At 44.7% G+C, this 18,403-nt stretch overlaps 1 protein-coding gene across 1 annotated transcript; it reads left to right on the top strand.

Annotated features, from left to right (window-relative positions):
- Positions 1–11,222: 11,222 nt before the first annotated feature.
- LOC310753573 (exendin-3-like) lies at positions 11,223–17,724 on the top strand. The gene is made up of 6 exons (XM_083594982.1): positions 11,223–11,280; positions 11,926–11,967; positions 12,540–12,648; positions 14,355–14,507; positions 15,649–15,702; positions 17,043–17,724. Exons 3-6 carry the CDS (start codon positions 12,548–12,550, stop codon positions 17,050–17,052), a joined length of 318 nt encoding a protein of 105 aa, XP_083451108.1. The 5' UTR covers positions 11,223–11,280; positions 11,926–11,967; positions 12,540–12,547; the 3' UTR covers positions 17,053–17,724.
- Positions 17,725–18,403: the final 679 nt, after the last annotated feature.

Genomic DNA, 18,403 nt, shown 5'->3' with positions numbered 1-18,403 from the left:
AGGTCATCCTTTAGTCTGGTGGTATGTGAGGACGCACAAGACAGCCATGTGTTATCTGGGGATCCTGAAACCACCACCATCTCCTGACCATCCACCATCCCAGTAAATAGCAGCAGGGACAACCCATCCTCTTTCACTGCCTGGGACAAAATAGGAAGGTGTCTTCCCACCACCCCACCTCCAGAAGCCTCGCTTACTCACAAGACCTCACCAGAAGCCACTGCCACTTTTCAGCCGGCAACTTTTTCCACTCAGTCACATCACAGCAAATTCTGCCCTCAAACTCAGGCATTGTCCTTCTAGCTATCTAAGAAATAGAGGAGGGGCCCCACTCATTTGCTCTCTTAATGGCCCATCACCTTTCCTTTGATCTCTTAATGGCCCATCGCCCAAGTGATCACCTGAACACAGAAAGCTAGCCTGGCCTGTTTAGCTTCTAACACTTGCTGGAGCCAGGGATTAGAATTGTCTGGCACACACAAACTCATAACAATATACGCATAATGAGTGGGTGTGGGCATGTTTAGAGAGAGTATATACTATATACTGTGTGCGTGCGTGCACACGTATTTAGAGTATATATTATATATTCACTGTGTGTGTGTGTGTGTGTGTGCGCGCGCGCGCATGTACTGTGGAGTGTGTATATAGTATATATACACAGTGTGTGTGTCTGTGTATTTAGAGTATATATTATATATTCATTTTGTGTGTGTGTGTGTGTATAATTTTCCTGTATAAATAGAAATATAAGGTGTCATCATGCTCTGCCAAGTTCTGTCATCTTTGCTGTTGAAAATTATACCTAACACGACACCACACCCACTTAAAACTCCTGCCAAAAATCTTGGGCTCCACACTATGACCAGGCATGGGATTCAGGTTCGCTCTAGTAACAGCACAAAGGAGCAAGTGGCGTGGCCTGATACATTTTGGGTACTTCCTGCTCCTCTGTCTTGCTTGCACAGTCCATCTGCATGTCAGGGACTGGACTCAAGAGGGCGAGAGGGAGGAGGAATGGCGGAAATCACACACACCCTTCTCCTGATGCTGCAGGAGAAGAGGAACACAGCATTGATTTACAGCAGGGGTTTGAGGAGCTTGAGGGAAGTCATAGCTCAGAGATAGGTGAACAGAAGAGTTGGGAAGTGTTAGAAGAAGCAGTTGAAGAACTGCGGCAGGGCAGCCAGCTGACACGTTGGCACTGGAAAGTATTTCTGATCCCCCTTCTCCCAGAACTCGACGTTCGTTAAGAGTGCAGGAACAACAGAATCAAAGACATTTGACCACCAGCGGCCACCGTAAAGGGAGATGCTGTTGCTAGGAAGGGGGGGAGAAGCCCAGTTTGGAGCAACCCCAGGATTAGGACAGATGGTGTTCCTTTGTCTCTCATTGTTATGATTGATTAAAATAATTAAAAAGGACTTTTATCTTGTTTCTCTGCTTCTTGCTGCCACCGGGGAAGGAACAGCATTGCAGTTCCCATCAGCGACTCTGGGAAATACTCTGAAAGGATGGAAGTTGTAGCACAGCAACATCTGGAGGGCCAACACTTCCCCATCCCTGTTTCATACCCATAAAAGTTGTAAAGGGAACTCCACCAGCCATTTACAGACCCAGATCTTTTTTGCCCTGAAGTCCACATTCACTTTTGACCAAACCTCTGGGAGCCATAGGGCAGCAGCGGGTGTAGTCACCCCATACTCTTGTGCACACTCTCACGAGCACACACAATAGGCACACATCCTCAGGGCACACACAGGATGCACACTGGCAGACACACAATGGCACACAGCCTCCCCTTCTCAGCTGATCCATGCAGATGCCAGTGCTGGATTTACGTATAAGCTAAACAAGCTATAGCTTAGGGCCGCAAAAAAAGTTTAAGGGGGGGGGGAAACTGGATGTACATTTCCAAAATATAAGATGAAAAACAAATAAAATAAAACCTACATACAGCAAAAGTGTTTTGTGTTGTGTAAGCTCCTATGATGTAAGAATTGGACCCCACCTGCTAGCCTGCTCCCTAAAATATCACTGGTTTGCTCATTTCTATATATAGGGTGCCTACATTCTGCATGGACTGGTTGCACGACAACATGTGCAAATGGCTTTAGATACCTATTTAGGTCCATAAATTACCATATAGTATATATTCAACAACAAAAAAGTGACAATTTGTTGTTGACAAAGGACAGCTAGACATACAAAGGGCCCCATTACCTTCAGTAGCTTAGGGCCTCATCAAACCTAAATCCGGCCCTGTGCAGGCCAACCGATCAGTCTCATGAATGGGGAGGAGGCCATTTGCATTCTTACAGGGATGCTGAGCTCTGCACACACCACAGCTGGGTCTACTTTTTCATTTTTTTAATGCCACTCCCACCAAAATTGTTAAGTTGTGGGCGAACATATCAGGCGACACAGCAATTCTTCCAAAGCAGCTCTTTATTTGTAAGCTGGAACAGAACTGAACTGAGGAGCTCAGTCAGCCTGCTTATATAGAGCTCCAGAACAATATAACTGTTGCCATTTTCTAAAACTATCCAATCACTGAACGTCACTTTCGATCCTTCATTTGCCTACAAACTATCCAATCACTGAATGTCACTTTCGATCCTTCATTTGCATAACTATCTACAGTATCCCCCTGCTAGCCCAGGGTGAGAACTTCAGTACATAACAAAAATAGAGAGGGTATTGTGGGGCTAGGGAAAAAACCTTGGGGGCTAGGTTAAGCTTCTGTGCAAGGGCCACACCTGCTCTAGATCAAGAATGACAGTTGTCCAAAGCATACCAGAACACGACTGGTGTAAGGTTGCCAGATTTTTTTCAATGAATCCAGGGACACTTTTCAACTTCCTACTAAATAGATGAAATTTGTCAGGGGCTGATTTGTAAATCTGGGGACTGTCCTGGTAACAGGGACACCTGGTAACCTTTTACTGGTGTGTCATAATAGGCAAATAAATTAAACGTTTTAAAACCTCTGAGGATGTGAAAGCACTTAGCTCTAGAGGAAGCTGCCCGCTGCATCTCTGCATGATTTAATGTTCAGGCCTTCCAATCAGCCTCATCCGAGCATGGAGCCTTCTGCAGATGCGACAGAGAGACAAACTACACATGACATTGAATGCATCACTTGAAGCTGCATGAATCATCATTAAACTGTAAATAGCAGATGCCGTGGGGTTGTGACTGATCGAGATTGGGACCACAGCGCACTGGGAAGGGGGATTAACCCTTTCCTCCCTTATCAAAGCCCCAACAACTCTACCACCACAAAAGCCTCTATTTGGTATAGGACAGCAGCTTCCACTGGGGCCAACACCAGCTTTCTTCCTCCCACTAATTATCAGTTTCCTTGGGAGAGATGGATTTTCACCAGGGTCATGATGCACAGGAAAACTATTCAATCTGTGTCATTTCCCTGCCGCCATAATACCACCCCTTTGGCTCAGATCACTCCATGGCTGCAATTTGCTTTTTAGAATAAAGACAGGCATGTGCCAATGTATTTTTCTTCTATATTCTCTTTTTCCTCCTCCGTACAGAGGTCTGCTCTGTGTTATGGCTGTACTGTGGAGACACCTTGTGGAGAAAGAATAATATTTTTCCTTAGCACACTTACAGCATGATAGCAATTTGGATGGTTGCTTTGTTTTGTTTTAATGCTTTGTAAAATCTGCCTTAGAAGGGATGATTCCCCCCTTCTATTTGTTATAATAGCATTTCTCTCTCTCTCTCTCTCTCTCTCTCTCTCTCACACACACACACACACACACACACACACAGAGAGAGAGAGAGAGAGAGAGAGAGAGAGAGAGAGAGGAGAGAGAGAGGGAGAGAGAGAGAGAGAGAGAGAGAGAGAGAGAGAGAGAGAGAGAGAGATTCAAATGACTTTTTTATTGAATTTATATACTGCCCTATACCCAGGAGTCTCAGGGCAGTTCACAGAATAAAATCAAGATATAAAACCACAAAATACATAATAAAAATGAAAACAACAATCCAGTCGCCCCGCCCCCCCCAAAAAAAACCCCACATTTTAAAAGGGCATAGGATGTAAATCAGATCAACCAAAGTCCTGGTTAAAAAGGAATGTTTTTGCCTGGCGCCAAAAGGTGTATAATGAAGGCGCCAGGCGAACTTCCCCGGGAAGAGCATTCCACAGATGGGGAGCCACTGCAGAGAAGGCCCTGTTCTTGTGTCGCCAGCCTCCGCACCTCTCAAGGAGGTGGCACACGAAGGAGGGCCTCAGAAGATGACCTCAGGTTCTGGGTAGGGTCATATGGGAAGAGGCAGTCCTGGAGGTATTGTGGTCCTGAGCTGTTTATGGCTTTATAGGTCAAAACCAGCACTTTGAATTGGGCCCGGAAACTAACTGGTAGCCAGTGCAGTTGGGCCAGGATCAGTGTAATATGTTCAAACAGTCTTGCTCTGGTGAGCAACCTGGCCATTGAATTGTGCACCAGTTGAAGTTTCCGAACCAACTTCAGAGGCAGCCCTATGTATTTGCTTGAATGTTCAGGAACAAGGCTCAAAAGCTGAACTTCTTCCCCACCAAACTTCATTGCTTTCTCAAAGGAAGAAGACGACGAAGGAAGAAGAAACAGCAGCAACAGCTTAACTCTGGTGAAGGGGACAAATGTAGCGCAATACCACACACTGAACCTGCATTTTTCGACCATCAGTATGTGGGAAAAGAAACCGCATTCAAAAATTATAAAAAGTCAAAGGAAATTTCAGTATTTTCCCTAATACGATCATCTTTGCAGATGTATTTTCCCCAGCGCAATAGATTCTCATATATTAATCTCACTGGCATGTGTCTTTTTTGTAAAGTTTTAAATTTTATTTCATTTTATAATGTATATAAAACAGAGGGAACAGACAAAAATTTGAAGACAAAAAACAAAATTATAAAATAGGCACGTAGAATGAGTAGTTGCCCATGAGTTAAAACAACGAAGTCCAAGAACAGACCATCAACATTGTCAGAACATAAAGTCTAGTTCCAGGTTTGTGACGAGGGCTGTCTGAAAATGATGGTTCTGTGGTATATGTCATAATGGAATGCCAAAACATATAAAAAGTGTCAGGAGGGCCTAGTCCTTGCCAAAATCTCAAATTCAGAGTAATTTTCTCCATTATAGCTATATTCCATAGTAAGTGTAAGATCTAGGACTGTTTTCCATTGAGCTGCAATTACTATTCATGCTGCCAGGGTCATATATAAGGCCAATTCTTTTGACAATATCAGACACATCTTACTTCACATTTTACCCTAATATTTGCATTTTTGTACACATGACTTGGCTGGAGAACTGTACTGCAAAATTCAGATAAGTGCAAATTTCAAAACAGTTGTCTTTCAGTTCACATAGTGTTTCGTAACGTGGTAGATTTGCTTTAAAATGCAAACTGAATGTAATTTTTCACCCATCCCTACAACTGGCTGGCTGGCTGGTCCTGTCCCCAAACAGCAGCTCTTACTTGAGAGTAAGGAAGAGAGCTTTATTGAGTCAAATAATAGTAGAGGCCCAGCAACAAACACTGGGTACACAAGCCAGGATTCCAAGGTAAGCAGGAAAGGCAAGCAAAGCAGAACTGAACACAGGCAATGAAGATGTCCCAACAAGTTATCATACTCTTCTCGCTATGCTTTCAGAGGTAGAGTGAAGTGAGCTAGCTGACAGAATTCTCACACCTTAAGGGACAGGTGCACATTCAAGTGTGTGTTCCACCTGAGTGGGTGCATCTAATTCCACCTACATAGGTGGCATTGATGCTCCTCTGACTCCAGTTCTGCCACCTCCTCCTCCTCCTGCACAGCCCCTCCCACTGGCTGGTCAAAGTCCTCCCCTCTCCCCAATGAGGTTCTGCACTCCACAGCAGGGGCAATGGAGACAACTTCCCCCTCTCGGGCATCTGGTGTCACAAGGATGCCAGCATCCCTGGGTACCAAGCTTCCAGCCCCACCCTACTTCTTCTCCTTCAGTGTCATCCTCTTCCATCTGAGGCCACCAAAGCAGGCCAGATCTTGGCAGAGTCAAGAGGTCTGTAACAGAAAAGCATGTGCTCTACGACTGAGCTACAGCCATTTCCCTAAGACTTATTTACATTCAGAATTTCTGGATGCGATCTGAATTCAAATCCTGCTTGGCAAAAAGAAAGAATGGATGTATGGAGCCCAAAATCACAATGCTTCGAAATTTGCTTTGATTGCTCCTTAATCTCCAAGGGTTACCCATGTTTCCAAAAGGGGTATTGGTTAACTTTCATTTATCTGAGCTACACATGAATGTCAAAAATCAGTTCTGACCCATGAATGTACGCCAACATATCTTTGCCACATACCTAGTCAGTACATTCCTAATACCTGCAAGGACCCAGAATCAAAGCACTATGTTTCACCAAAGCACGTTCAACCTTATCTGGCAGCATTAATAAACAGAGAAGCTTAATCATGTCCTAAAAGATCAACACAGTCGAAAGCCCAGTTCACCAAAGGTAGTGCTAATGAACCTGTTATCCAAGTTATTTGCAATGGAAAGCCTCTTCTCGTCCCACACCAGATGCCCAATTAGCAGGGGTTTCTTGTACCCCACCTAGAAAGTGGTATTTTGAAAAGGGTATTAAAATAAACTCAGCGCTAGAGAGAAAAGTCTAATTACTTGGCGAGAATGGAAGCATGTCTAGCATGAAAAGTGCAGGCTGCAAATGTCAGGGGAGTTCAGAATCAGAACGGCTGTCTCTGGGCTAGGACCAAAGGTGGCAACACTCAGGCTGCAATGCCCAGGAGCAGAGCAAGGAACAACAGGTAAATTGCCACCTTATGATAATTAATGGCAACACAAGACCTTTTTTAAACAAACAAACAAAAAAGCTCGTGACCCGCCCTTCCCTCATTTCCCCTTGCTATGAGCTCTGGGCTCACAACGGCATTAACTCTGGACACCACAAAATGGCTGCCTTTCTTTGTTGACTGTTCTTCGCATTCTCGCTTGCTGCACTCTATGCCTGGGTCTACCTTCCATAACCAACATGGACGACTTCTTCACTTACCTTCTTTCTCTTTTTTTGGCATAATTTTTATTAAGTGTTTCTAGTTTACATTTTAGAATATTCATTTAAACAACCTTAACATATCAATGACTCCCCAGTGTGGTGTAGTGGTTAAGAGCGGTAGACTCGTAATCTGGGGAACCAGGTTCGCGTCTCCGCTCCTCCACATGCAGCTGCTGGGTGACCTTTGTCCAGTCACACTTCTCTGAAGTCTCTCAGCCCCACTCACCTCACAGAGTGTTTGTTGTGGGGGAGGAAGGAAAAGGAGAATGTTAGCCACTTTGAGACTCCTTCGGGTAGTGATAAAGCGGGATATCAAATCCAACTCTTCTTCTTTTTCTTCTTCTTCTTCTTCTTCTTCTCTTTCCATGGTTCAGTTTGCATGCCATAATTCCCTGCATATTTTACATGAACTAAACCATTCAGTATTCCATTGTCACATCCATCAAAACTTATTTACACTGTTGAACTTATCTGAATGCTGCCAACGTTTTCAAGTATACACAATTCCCCCCCCCCCCATATATTGAATAAACATTTTCCAGTCTTCTTTAAATGTATGTTCTTCTTGTTCTCTTATTCTATATGTTAGGCCCGCAAGCTGCCTGTATTCCATCAGTTTAAGTTGCCGTTCTCCTTTAGTTGGGACCTCACTCGTTTTCCATTTGGGGGCTAACAAAACACGGGCTGCAGTAGTGGCATGCATAAATAAGCCTTTTTTGACCCCTGGGAATTTCCATCTGAATTATCCTCAACAAAAAGGATTCTGATTTTGTTTTGGTTTTCGGAACTTTTAAACATTTTTTTCAGTTCATTATAAATTATTTCCCAATACTCTTTTACCAAATGCACCGCATATGATAGAACGTACCCTCAGCCTCATTGCATCTCCAGCTTCACTTATCCTCTTAATCTTCAAGGATGGCCCAAAACATTTTGCTGCCTAAGGCAGAGCAGCAAATGGCTCCCCCCCCCACCTCCACTCCACACACATAAATCAAGGTGCATATATTACCCAAGAATAGCCAGGCAACTAGCCTACAAGTATTATCATACACCAGGGGTCAGAAAACTTTTTCAGCAGGGGGCCAGTCCACTGCCCCTCAGACCTTGTGGGGGGCCAGACTATATTTTGGAAAAAAGGATGAACGAATTCCTGTGCCTCACAAATAACCCAGAGATGCATTTTAAATAAAAGGACACATTCTGCTCATGTAAAAACATGCTGATTCCTGGACCGTACACAGGCCGGATTGAGAAGACAATTGGGCCGGATCCGGCCCCTGGGCCTTAGTTTGCCTACCCCTGTCCTACACTTACCCTTCCTTGGTGGTAACATAACCATGTGTGCCCCTTGCTGACATCAGCCACCTGAGGTGAACACCTTACTTTGCCCAACGTTACAGCTGGACCTGCACATACCACAGCCAACATGAAGCTGAAGGAACTCCATTTGTTCATATTCCCTGTTATTTTCTAAGTGGGCTAGGAAAAGCTTCCATTATTGGTTTGCAGTCATTCCCTGTTATAGAGGGAAGGGCACTGGCAGTGGCATCCTCCCTGTGGCAACCATGTCAGGATGGGACCAGGTAATGAAGCTGAGAGAGCTCCAGACTGGTGGCAGTAACCCTGCAGGTGGTGAACGTTGTCTCTCCCTGTCTTCTTTTCTGTTCCATTCTTTCACTGTCCTTCTTGTTGCTTATGTTTTGCTGGAAGAGAAATTTTTCTCTGAAGGAATGTGCACTTACCTCTCTCACTTTCTCAGTATGTGTGATGGCCTGGGATTCAGACTCGGAGGCTGAACCTGAGGAATCCCAGCCTGCACAGGAGTCCCTGCCTCCAGAACCAGCTGAGCCGGGGCTGGGGCTTGAGCCTGAAGGGTCCTCACCTGTGCTGGATCCTCAGGTGCAGGCACCAGCTGAGTCTGCTCTGGCTCCTGAGGTGATGGAGGACCCATTGCCTGCAGGTGCTCCACTCTCAGCCCCGTCAGGGGAAGCTGAGGTTGCCTCTGGGTCCAGTAACCCTCCAGCCTCTCCTGAGCCGCAGAGGCTCAGGGCAGAGAGGCAGAGAACTAAGTTCCCGCAGGAGGAGTGCTTGCCTCCAGGCCAGGAGAGGCAAGTCACCAGTGGACCAGGGCTGCCCTATGCCTTGGGGCAGATAAAAGCCAGCCAGCCCCAGTCCCAAGTTGTGGGAGCAACATTGTTGGTAGCCTGTTCCTGCCTGCACCTTGTCCTGCTCTTCTGTCCTCACCTGACCTCACCCGACTCCCTGCCTTGGACCCAGCTTCAGCTTTGACAGACTACCTCCATACCGCACACTTGACCTCAGACTGGACTCGGACCTTGCCACATGGTTAACCCTCAGGACCAGCACAGTATGTGTGTGTGGTGGGAAGGGGAAGGGGAAGGGGAAGGGGAAGGGGAAGGGGAAGAGGAGACAGTTCACGGGCAACTGGTAACGAGAGTGGCCTAAAGCACTTCCAAGACTAAACTGACCACTCTTTGAAATTAGTTGGTTGATCGAATATAAGTTTCATGTTGATAATATATGGACAGCATCTTTTCCAGAGCATACAAAAGACACTGTCATTGGAAAGTACCTTTGACTGAAAGAATCTTCAAGTTACAGTAACAGGAACAGTGGAGGCAGTGGAAGCAATGAGAGATTTTACTTTCTTGGGCTCTATGATCACTGCAGATAGTGACAGCAGTCACGAAATTAAAAGATGCCTGCTTCTTGGGAGGAAAGCGATGACAAACCTAGACAGCATCTTAAAAAGCAGAGACATCACCTTGCCAACAAAGGTCCATATAGTTAAAGCCATGGTTTTCCCAGTAGTGATGTATGGAAGTGAGAGCTGGACCATGAAGAAGGCTGATCGTCAAAGAATTGATGCTTTTGAAGTATGGTTCTGGAGGAGACTCTTGAGAGTCCCATGGACTGCAAGAAGATCAAACCTCTCCATTCGGAAGGAAATCAGCCCTGAGTGCTCACTGGAAGGACAGATTGTGAAGCTGAGGCTCCAATACTTTGGCCACCTCATGAGAAGAGAAGACTCCCTGGAAAAGACCCTGATGTTGGGAAAGATTGAGGGCACAAGAAGAAGGGGATGACAGAGGATGAGATGGTTGGACAGTGTTCTCGAAGCTACAAACATGAGTCTGACCAAACTGCAGGAGGCAGTGGAAGACAGGAGTGCCTGGCGTGCTCTGGTCCATGGGGTCACGAAGAGTCGGACACGACTAAATGACTAAACAACAACAACAACAGGAACCAAGATTCCTATGGTAACTTCAAGCCTAACACATTTATTGTGGGTAAACTCTGTAGACGAGAGCCCATTTCATCCGTCGGGTATTGCATAAATCTTTGTTGTCAAGGGGTATATGCAGTTTGGTATAGAGCGTGGGGGGAGTTTATGGACAGTGGGGCCCAAAAGTCTCAAAATGCAAAGGTAAGCCTATCACATCTCTGTATAAATTCCAAATGAATACAAACCAAGACACTCATTCCCAACCAGTTGCCGCTAAGATCATTTCCCTTGCTTTGCTATTTTAGCACCTGAAGAAGGGCAATTACCTTCTGTGGTAGAAACGATGTTCCAATCTAGACTGAGTCCAAATGCAGTCACTTTGAATTTGCTAATGAATTCTCCTTTATCACCTTCATACTGGAACCTTAGATGTTAGTAGCAGAATCCTGAGAGACAGAAATGTCTCCCCAGTAGTCTCTGAATGTTGCAGATTGGTGTTGTGGTGTGTGTTCTTTTATCTCTCTTTCCCTCTTCTTGTTGTTTTGGAAGAGAAAGGTGTTTAGAACATCACTCCTTCAGGCTCACTCAGGATGTGGCCCTGCAACAATGACACACACACACACACACACACACTCCTCCAGTAAGGAAGAAGCATGCTGTTGACTTGATCTACCTCAGCATCGTGGTGAAAACCTTGCTGAAGGCACTGCTAAGGAGTCCTGCAATGGTTACATCTTCTCTATGGACCCACTTAAAAATAGAAAAGGAAAGAAAGATCCGGTAATGATTCATAACTGGCCCATCCAACCAAAATCATGAACACCAATGACCTACCTGTCATCTTTTAGCATTCCACTAACAAGCTTAAAAACCCTGGTAAGGAATAGCATTAAGCCACAAAATCAGCTCCCAAAGAGAAAGGACTCGGGATTTAAAGAGAATCTTGCGTCTTTCAGAAGGTAAGCAATATTCTCTTCAGCAGCACCATCCGTCTGTATAAGACTCAATCTATAGCACTTTAAATGAGGCGTTAACTAATGACCGAGGGGTAGGAAGTCTCTATTACATTCAAAGTAGTGGGGGGAAAGGCAGATATCGGGTTTTCTAAGCTAAGTCATGAAGGAATGTGATTGCTTTCAGTTTATCCAAAGTGAGACATCATCCTAGGGGCAAACAGCCATTCTTTTAAAGGAAATAGATTGGGGAAAGCAAGGCATTTCTGAAATGTCATTGTATAGTTGCCACTTTGGCTGGGAATAGCTTGCAAAAGCACGCATCAATAAGTTCCACGAAAATGAAAAAGGCACACATGCAAATAACAAACTCACTAAGCATTGAAATGGACGCTGTGGTCTTAAGCGAACTTAGCTGCAAGTAAGACTGGAGGAACAAGTGACATCTTTTAAGAGCACTGAAGGTGGAACGACAGAGCCACAATTTACACAGTGTACACATACATTTTCTCATTATGCTTACTTGCTGGATTTGTTAGACTCCTTTCCAAAGAGATCGAGGCAATATGCAGCACCTCATACTGTAAAACATGTTTTTGAAAACTCCCCCCCCCCTTTTTTATTATAAAAAAGCCTGTTTTCTCCAATCAGGTTTCTGAAGAATTACAAAAACTTGTGAACAAAGGCAATAAGGTGAGTCTCTGCACAGCATGGACAATGATGCCCCCCCTCCCTCTCCCTCTCCCTCTCCCTCTCCCTCTCTCTCTCTCTCTCTCATTCCACTTTCATTATCTAGAGAGGAAGGACTCCTCTGTCTCCATGAGTTTGGGATTGCTACTATGTCAGCCTCATTTGACTGAACAGCATGAAATCAACTTCACATCAGCTTCTTTAGCTTAGCTGGTGTGGGCCAACTGCAAATTCAAACGTTCAAAATCAGAAGGCTGCGGCCAAATAAGTTCTATTCAGAGCAGACCCATCGAAATTTATAGACTTAAGTTAGTCACATATGCTAAATAAATAAATAAATATGAAAAAATAATAATTCCTATCAATCTCCTACTCTGAGTATGGCTAACATTAAATACAGCATAGAGTCATGATTTGGATGTTTACAAACTCATTTTAAGAGTCATCCTTTCCTTTGAAATACATGAAACCCTTAAAAATGCATCAATATGTCATCTCCTAAACTGGAAGGTAAATGTAACTTTTAACAACAATGATCCGATTTCTGGTTCATTTATTTGCTTGTTTTGGTGCAGAAGACCTGATGAAGAACACACAGTGGCTTTACCTTTGTGGGCTAGTTGTTGCAGCTTTTCTTCCCGTTAGCTGGCAAATGGTCCTGAAAGATTCGACCGATGAGTCCAGGTAAGAAGCATTTAAGAATGATCGACAGAATGGAGTTGAATCACAGGGACGCAGATACTTGATGAATCCTTGTGGAAATCTTCAGAATATATTTTCAGCACTGTCAAGCTGACACCTAGAAATTTGAACCCTTTTCCCAATCCTCTAATGGAGGAAATAGGATGGTCAGTTTAAGAAAATATAAGGAGATTAACTGGCAACCTCTGTCCACACCCCAGTTAAAGCAGAATTTCGGCATGTATGCCAGCTGAAATATATATTACTACATATTATATACTGCATTTTTCCGTGTATGTTGTTATTTAGTCGTTTAGTCGTGTCCGACTCTTCGTGACCCCATGGACCAGAGCATGCCAGGCCCTCCTGTCTTCCACTGCCTCCCGCAGTTTGGTCAAACTCATGTTCATAGCTTCAAGAACACTGTCCAACCATCACGTCCTCTGTCATCCCCTTCTCCTTGTGCCCTCCATCTTTCCCAACATCAGGGTCTTTTCCAGGGAGTCTTCTCTTCTCATGAGGTGGCCAAAGTATTGGAGCCTCAGCTTCAGGATCTGTCCTTCCAGTGAGCGCTCAGGGCTTATTTCCTTCAGAATGGATAGGTGTGATCTTCTTGCAGTCCATGGGACTCTCAAAAGTCTCCTCCAGCACCATAATTCAAAGGAATCAATTCTTTGGCAGTCAGCCTTCTTTATGGTCCAGCTCTCACTTCCATACATCACTACTGGGAAAACCATAGCTTTAACTATACGGACCTTTGTCGGCAAGGTGATGTCTCTGCTTTTTAAGATGCTGTCTAGGTTTGTCATTGTTTTTCCGTGTATAAGGCTAGGTTTTTTCCCTAAAAAATAATGTCAAAAATTAGGGGGCATCTTATACACGATAGTGTCTCCCTCCATTTTCTTAAATCTGAGTCCCCAAAAATAGAGACAGAAAAATACGGTGTATATATACTGTGCGTTTACTTAAAACACAAGAAGATGGTACAAGTTGGTGCCCTTTGTAAGTTGAATGGGAGCCTTATTTGTGGAAATAAGTTCAGGGTATGCATATGGAGGTCAAGCTCATGCCCCAGTCTGAACCCACACAGTTTATGCACACTCAGTTTAAATTGTGAGCAGACTGTTCTGCAGACACAAATGTAACAGGCATAGATTGTGCATGCACAATCCTTACAAACAGCAGAGTTGTGCAAACTGGCCTACACAGGTACTGTTTGTTTGTAGGTATATCAGGTGTGTTCATAAGACCTACTGGTCATGAATAAGTTGGGGTGGGGCCAGCAGGCATGACTATTACCACCCCAAAAATATGTGTTCTCTTGTCACATGACGTCTGCTGTGTAGGGCTTGTGGTGGCCAGTGTTTAAAAAAACATGATGGGTGCTACTCAGAGTGGACCTCTTGGAATTAAAGGACCTATCTTAGTCTTGTTCATTAATTTCCGTAGGTTCTACTCTGTGTAAAATTTAATTTTTTGATAAGGTGTGATGTGCTATGAAGATACTCTTACTATGGTTAAAAGCAGGCATAGGCAAACTTGGCTCTCCAGATGTTTTGGGACTACAACTCCCATCATCCCTGACCACAGGCCCTGTTAGCTAGGGATGATGGGAGTTGTAGTCCCAAAAATATCTGGAGGGCCGAGTTTGCCTATGCCTGGTTAAAAAAAGGATGTATAATTCTGTCCATTCTTGATTTTGGATACAGGTGGCAGTCTTATGAAACAGAAAGTGCCCATAGCTTTACATCTAATGTCAAAAGACATTCTGAAGGCACCTTTACCAGTGATTTTACTCAATATTTGGACAAAATGAAGGCCAAGGATTTTGTACACTGGCTCATCAATGCCAAACAGTACAGGTATGTGGTAGACTGCAGATCAGTTTTCCAGTCAGAGTAAAGACAAGAGGGCCAGCAGAAAGAAAGACAAAGAAGAATCAAAACCAAGGTGATTCCTGCATAACTATAAAAATACTTTCTTATGCAAGAGCAGGCAGACACAAGATAGTTCTTTGCTTTCTGCAGTAGATCAGCATAGGTTTCAGAGTCCCAGTTGTTTGACAACAGCAAAACAGTGATTATAGTTTATTGTTTAAAGGTTTTATTCTGCTTTATTATGTTTTGTGCTTTTAAATTATGCCCTGCTTTGGGATTAGAGAATAGTGAAAAGTAGGTAGGAAATGTTTTAATAACTTTTTTAAAAAGAAAAAGGAAACACAACAACTTATAATTGAATAAGCAAAAGCTTGATCTAAAGCCTATGATTAGAAGGGAAGTTGATTTTTCAACCTCAGTATGGTAACACTCCAGAATCAAATAAATGAGGGTGTTCTTAATCCTAAACCCGTTTATTTAACCCTACTCTTCATTGATTGGGCCTCAATTTAGCAAAATTGAATTAAATAATCTACTGGTTGAAATGTAAAAGGTTCATTTGTTGTTGTTATTATTGCTATTAATATCATTGTCAATACTACTACAGCTTGATTGATAATTATTCCCAGTTCAGGAACAATCAGCAATGTGGTTATTTATCTAGCTGGTCTAATTATGGTAAAATAGCTGCAGGAAAGTCAGGCTTTAGATCAGTGGTAAGGAACTTTTGTTCCTGGACTACAACTCCCATCATCCCATGCTTGCTGGGACTGATGGGAGTTGTAGTTCAGCAACATCTGGCTGGTTATTTCCACCTACTTTTAGATGTTTGGTGATTTGGGATTGGTTTGGCTCTGTTAGGCTCCAATCCTATGCAACAGGGGTGGAGAACACACAGTCCTTCAGATGTTATAGGATTTCAACTCCACGCTTATAGTACCAGCCAGTATGGCCAATGGTCAAAGATGATGGGAGTTGTAGTCCAGTTACATCCGGAGGGCCAAAGTTTCCCTGTGTCTTACCTAGGAACATTTCCTATTGAATTCAGAGTTCTTTCTAAGTAGACATGCACAGGATTACACTGTTACGGTTGTTTTCATAACTGTTGCCTTATTCCTATTCACAGCTATAAAAAGAGGTTCATCAAGGAAAGTTACCCACCTGGCTTTCTCTCATTCAGGTAAGTCTTACTGCATTTGAAAAGAGAACTGTTACCGTATGACTCACATCCTCAAGACAGATAAGCTTCAAGGGTTCTGACTTTCCCTATTTCTGGAAAGAGAAGGAGAAACCAGTGCCATGCACTAGAAGTGGTCACATTTGACTGATTCAAATCCTTATGTAATAGTAAATACTTCTCTGTCTGCATGTCTGGAAAAATCAGACACTGTGAAATACAGCCGTACCTTGGTTGACAAACGCCTTAGCAGTCAAACGTTTTGGGTCCCGAAAGGCACCAACCCACAAGTGAGTGTTCCGGTTTGCAAACGTTCTTTTGGAAGCTGAATGTCCGGCAGGGCTTCCACAGCTTCCGATTGGCTGCAGGAAACTTCTGCAGCCTACTGGAAGCCTCGCCTTGGAAGTTGAACGAACTACCGGAATGGATTCCATTCAGCTTCCAAGGTACGACTCTACAAGTGATTTTACCAGTCACACAGATGCCACTTCAAACACAGTAAGCCCACAACTCACACACATTTAATTCGTGCACATTCAGCTTTACATGCATGGCAAAAAAATTAAAAGGGAGCATGGTTCCAGGAAAAATGACAGTCCCACCCACCCTTGAACCCAGTGTGTTTTGGCTTTAGACGTGATCCCCAGAACATAACCCCTGTTTAAGTTGCAGTCTTACTGTATTGGATTGTATGAGTTCATTGAATAATCTTAGGACAGTCACTGTCTTTCCACCCAACCTACCTCACAGGGCTGTTCTGTACTTGAGCTTCTTACAGAAAATAGCAAATAGCGTATTTTTCGCTCTATAAGACGCACCAGACCATAAGACGCACCTAGTTTTTGGAAGAGGAAAACAAGAAAAAAAATATTCTGAATCCCAGAAGCCAGGACAGCCAGCGGGATTGCAGTGCAGCGATCCTGCTGGCTGTCCTGGCTTATGGGATAGCCGCACGCAGCCTCTCCCGGGCAGGGGGAGCCTTCATCCCCCTGCCTGCCTGGGAGAGGCTGCACACAGCTAAGGTTCCCCCAAGAGCCACACTCTCTTTAAAAGCCCCAAAGAGCCGCACACACGCTCCATGTGGCTCTTTAAAGGGAGTGCTGAGCAGAGCCTCCCACCTGCATTCGCTCCGTAAGACACACACACATTTCCCCTTATTTTTTAGGAGTCGAAAAGTGCATCTTATAGAGTGAAAAATACGGTAGTTCAAAACTATTTTTCTGAAAGCGGGAGGTGTGCAGCCCCCACCCATAATTGGCCCAGGCAGCTGCTAGGGCACCCCTAAATTCCTTCTGACCTGAACACAGTTCATCTCCTTATTCCATGATTTATCACTTTTACAGATATGCGTAAAAGGAAAACTCAAAATACAAGAATCCCAAGTTCCCCTGCTTTGATGTCCAGCTTCAGCCGACACTGGAGTCTTTTGCTCGACATGGTCTTACCATCATTCTTTAACTCTTCATTGTTTCCAAGTTGGTGAGCTACAGGCACTTATGAAACTTGCTGCTAAATATGTCTGCACTAATTGATGTCACATTAAAAGTGGTTTCTTCCAGCCTCTTTCTTTTGATTTCCCCTGTGTTCCTTGGAGGTGTTTGATGTTAAAGGTGGGATTTATGGGTCAAAACACACCAATGTAAAGGTTCTGTTTTTAATAAGATGTAGATTCTAAACAGTCTGGCCTCTAATAGTTCCAACAGTCTACAACTCCAGGTTAAAGGAATGCAGCAGCAGCATAATTGCTGATGAAAGATTTAAATGATTGGTAGCTACTCATCGCCTAGGACACCCAAGCCATGGTCCATCAAAATGGGAAGCTGTGCAGGTGTGCTGGTCCCGGAAGGTTACCGTGTGGCGTGGTCCGAGTCCAGTCCGAGGTGGAGGGTGTGGTATGGGGCTGTCCGTCAAGGCTGAAGCAGGGTCCAAGGCAAGGAGTCGGGTGAGGTCAGGAACTCTGGCAGAAGAGCAGGAAAGGGTGCCAGCAGGAACAGGTTACCAGCAAAGTTGCTTCCACAACCTGGGACTGGGCTGGCTGGCTTTTATCTCCTCTGAGGCATAGGGCGGCCCTGGTCCATAGGTGACTCGCCTCTCCTGGCCTGGAGGCAAGCACTCCTCCTGCAAGAACTTAGTTCCCTCCGCCTCTCTGCCCTGAGCCTCTGCATCTCAGGAGAGGCTGGAGGGTTACTGGACCCAGAGGCAACCTCACCTTCCCCTGACGGGGCTGAGAGTGGAGCACCTGCAGGCAATGGGTCCTCGATCACCTCCAGAGCCAGAGCAGATTCAGCTGGTGTCTGCTCCTGAGGCACAGGTGAGGGCCCTTCAGGTTCAAGCCCCAGCCCCGGCTCAGCCGGTCCTGGAGGCGGGGACTCCTGTGCAGGCTGGGATTCCTCAGGTTCAGCCTCTGAATCTGATTCCCAGGCCATCACAGCAGGCACAGAACCTCAGCTCTGCTTCCCTATTGTACTTTGCATGTTGATAGCAGCATCTGGGCTTGAGGAGGCATGTGGACCTCACCTGTCCTGAGACTAATCCAGCTGAGGAATCACACACCTCCTTCCAGATCCAACCAGCCCCACCTGGCCAGTTAGTGAGCTGGGCTCTGTGCCCTTGCCTGTCTCAGCTTCCTAGAGTGTTCCTCCCATTCCTCCCTATGCCTTGGAGCCTGCTGTGTTTGTGGAGATGGGGACACCTCCAGCTCTGG

The sequence above is a fragment of the Podarcis filfolensis genome (genome assembly GCF_964270895.1).
Source record: "Podarcis filfolensis genome assembly, chromosome: 2".
In the NCBI taxonomy this organism is placed as follows: Eukaryota; Metazoa; Chordata; class Lepidosauria; order Squamata; family Lacertidae; genus Podarcis; species Podarcis filfolensis.
This window is presented reverse-complemented; position numbering and strand designations above follow the sequence as displayed.

Excerpts from the sequence above, each read along its gene's own strand:
- LOC310753573 (XM_083594982.1), top strand. The coding sequence starts at position 12,548 with ATGAAGAACACACAGTGGCTTTACCTTTGTGGGCTAGTTGTTGCAGCT. Across the intron at positions 12,649-14,354 it reads GATTCGACCGATGAGTCCAG|GTGGCAGTCTTATGAAACAG; the intron begins GTAAGAAGCATT and ends TTTTGGATACAG. Across the intron at positions 14,508-15,648 it reads ATCAATGCCAAACAGTACAG|CTATAAAAAGAGGTTCATCA; the intron begins GTATGTGGTAGA and ends TCCTATTCACAG.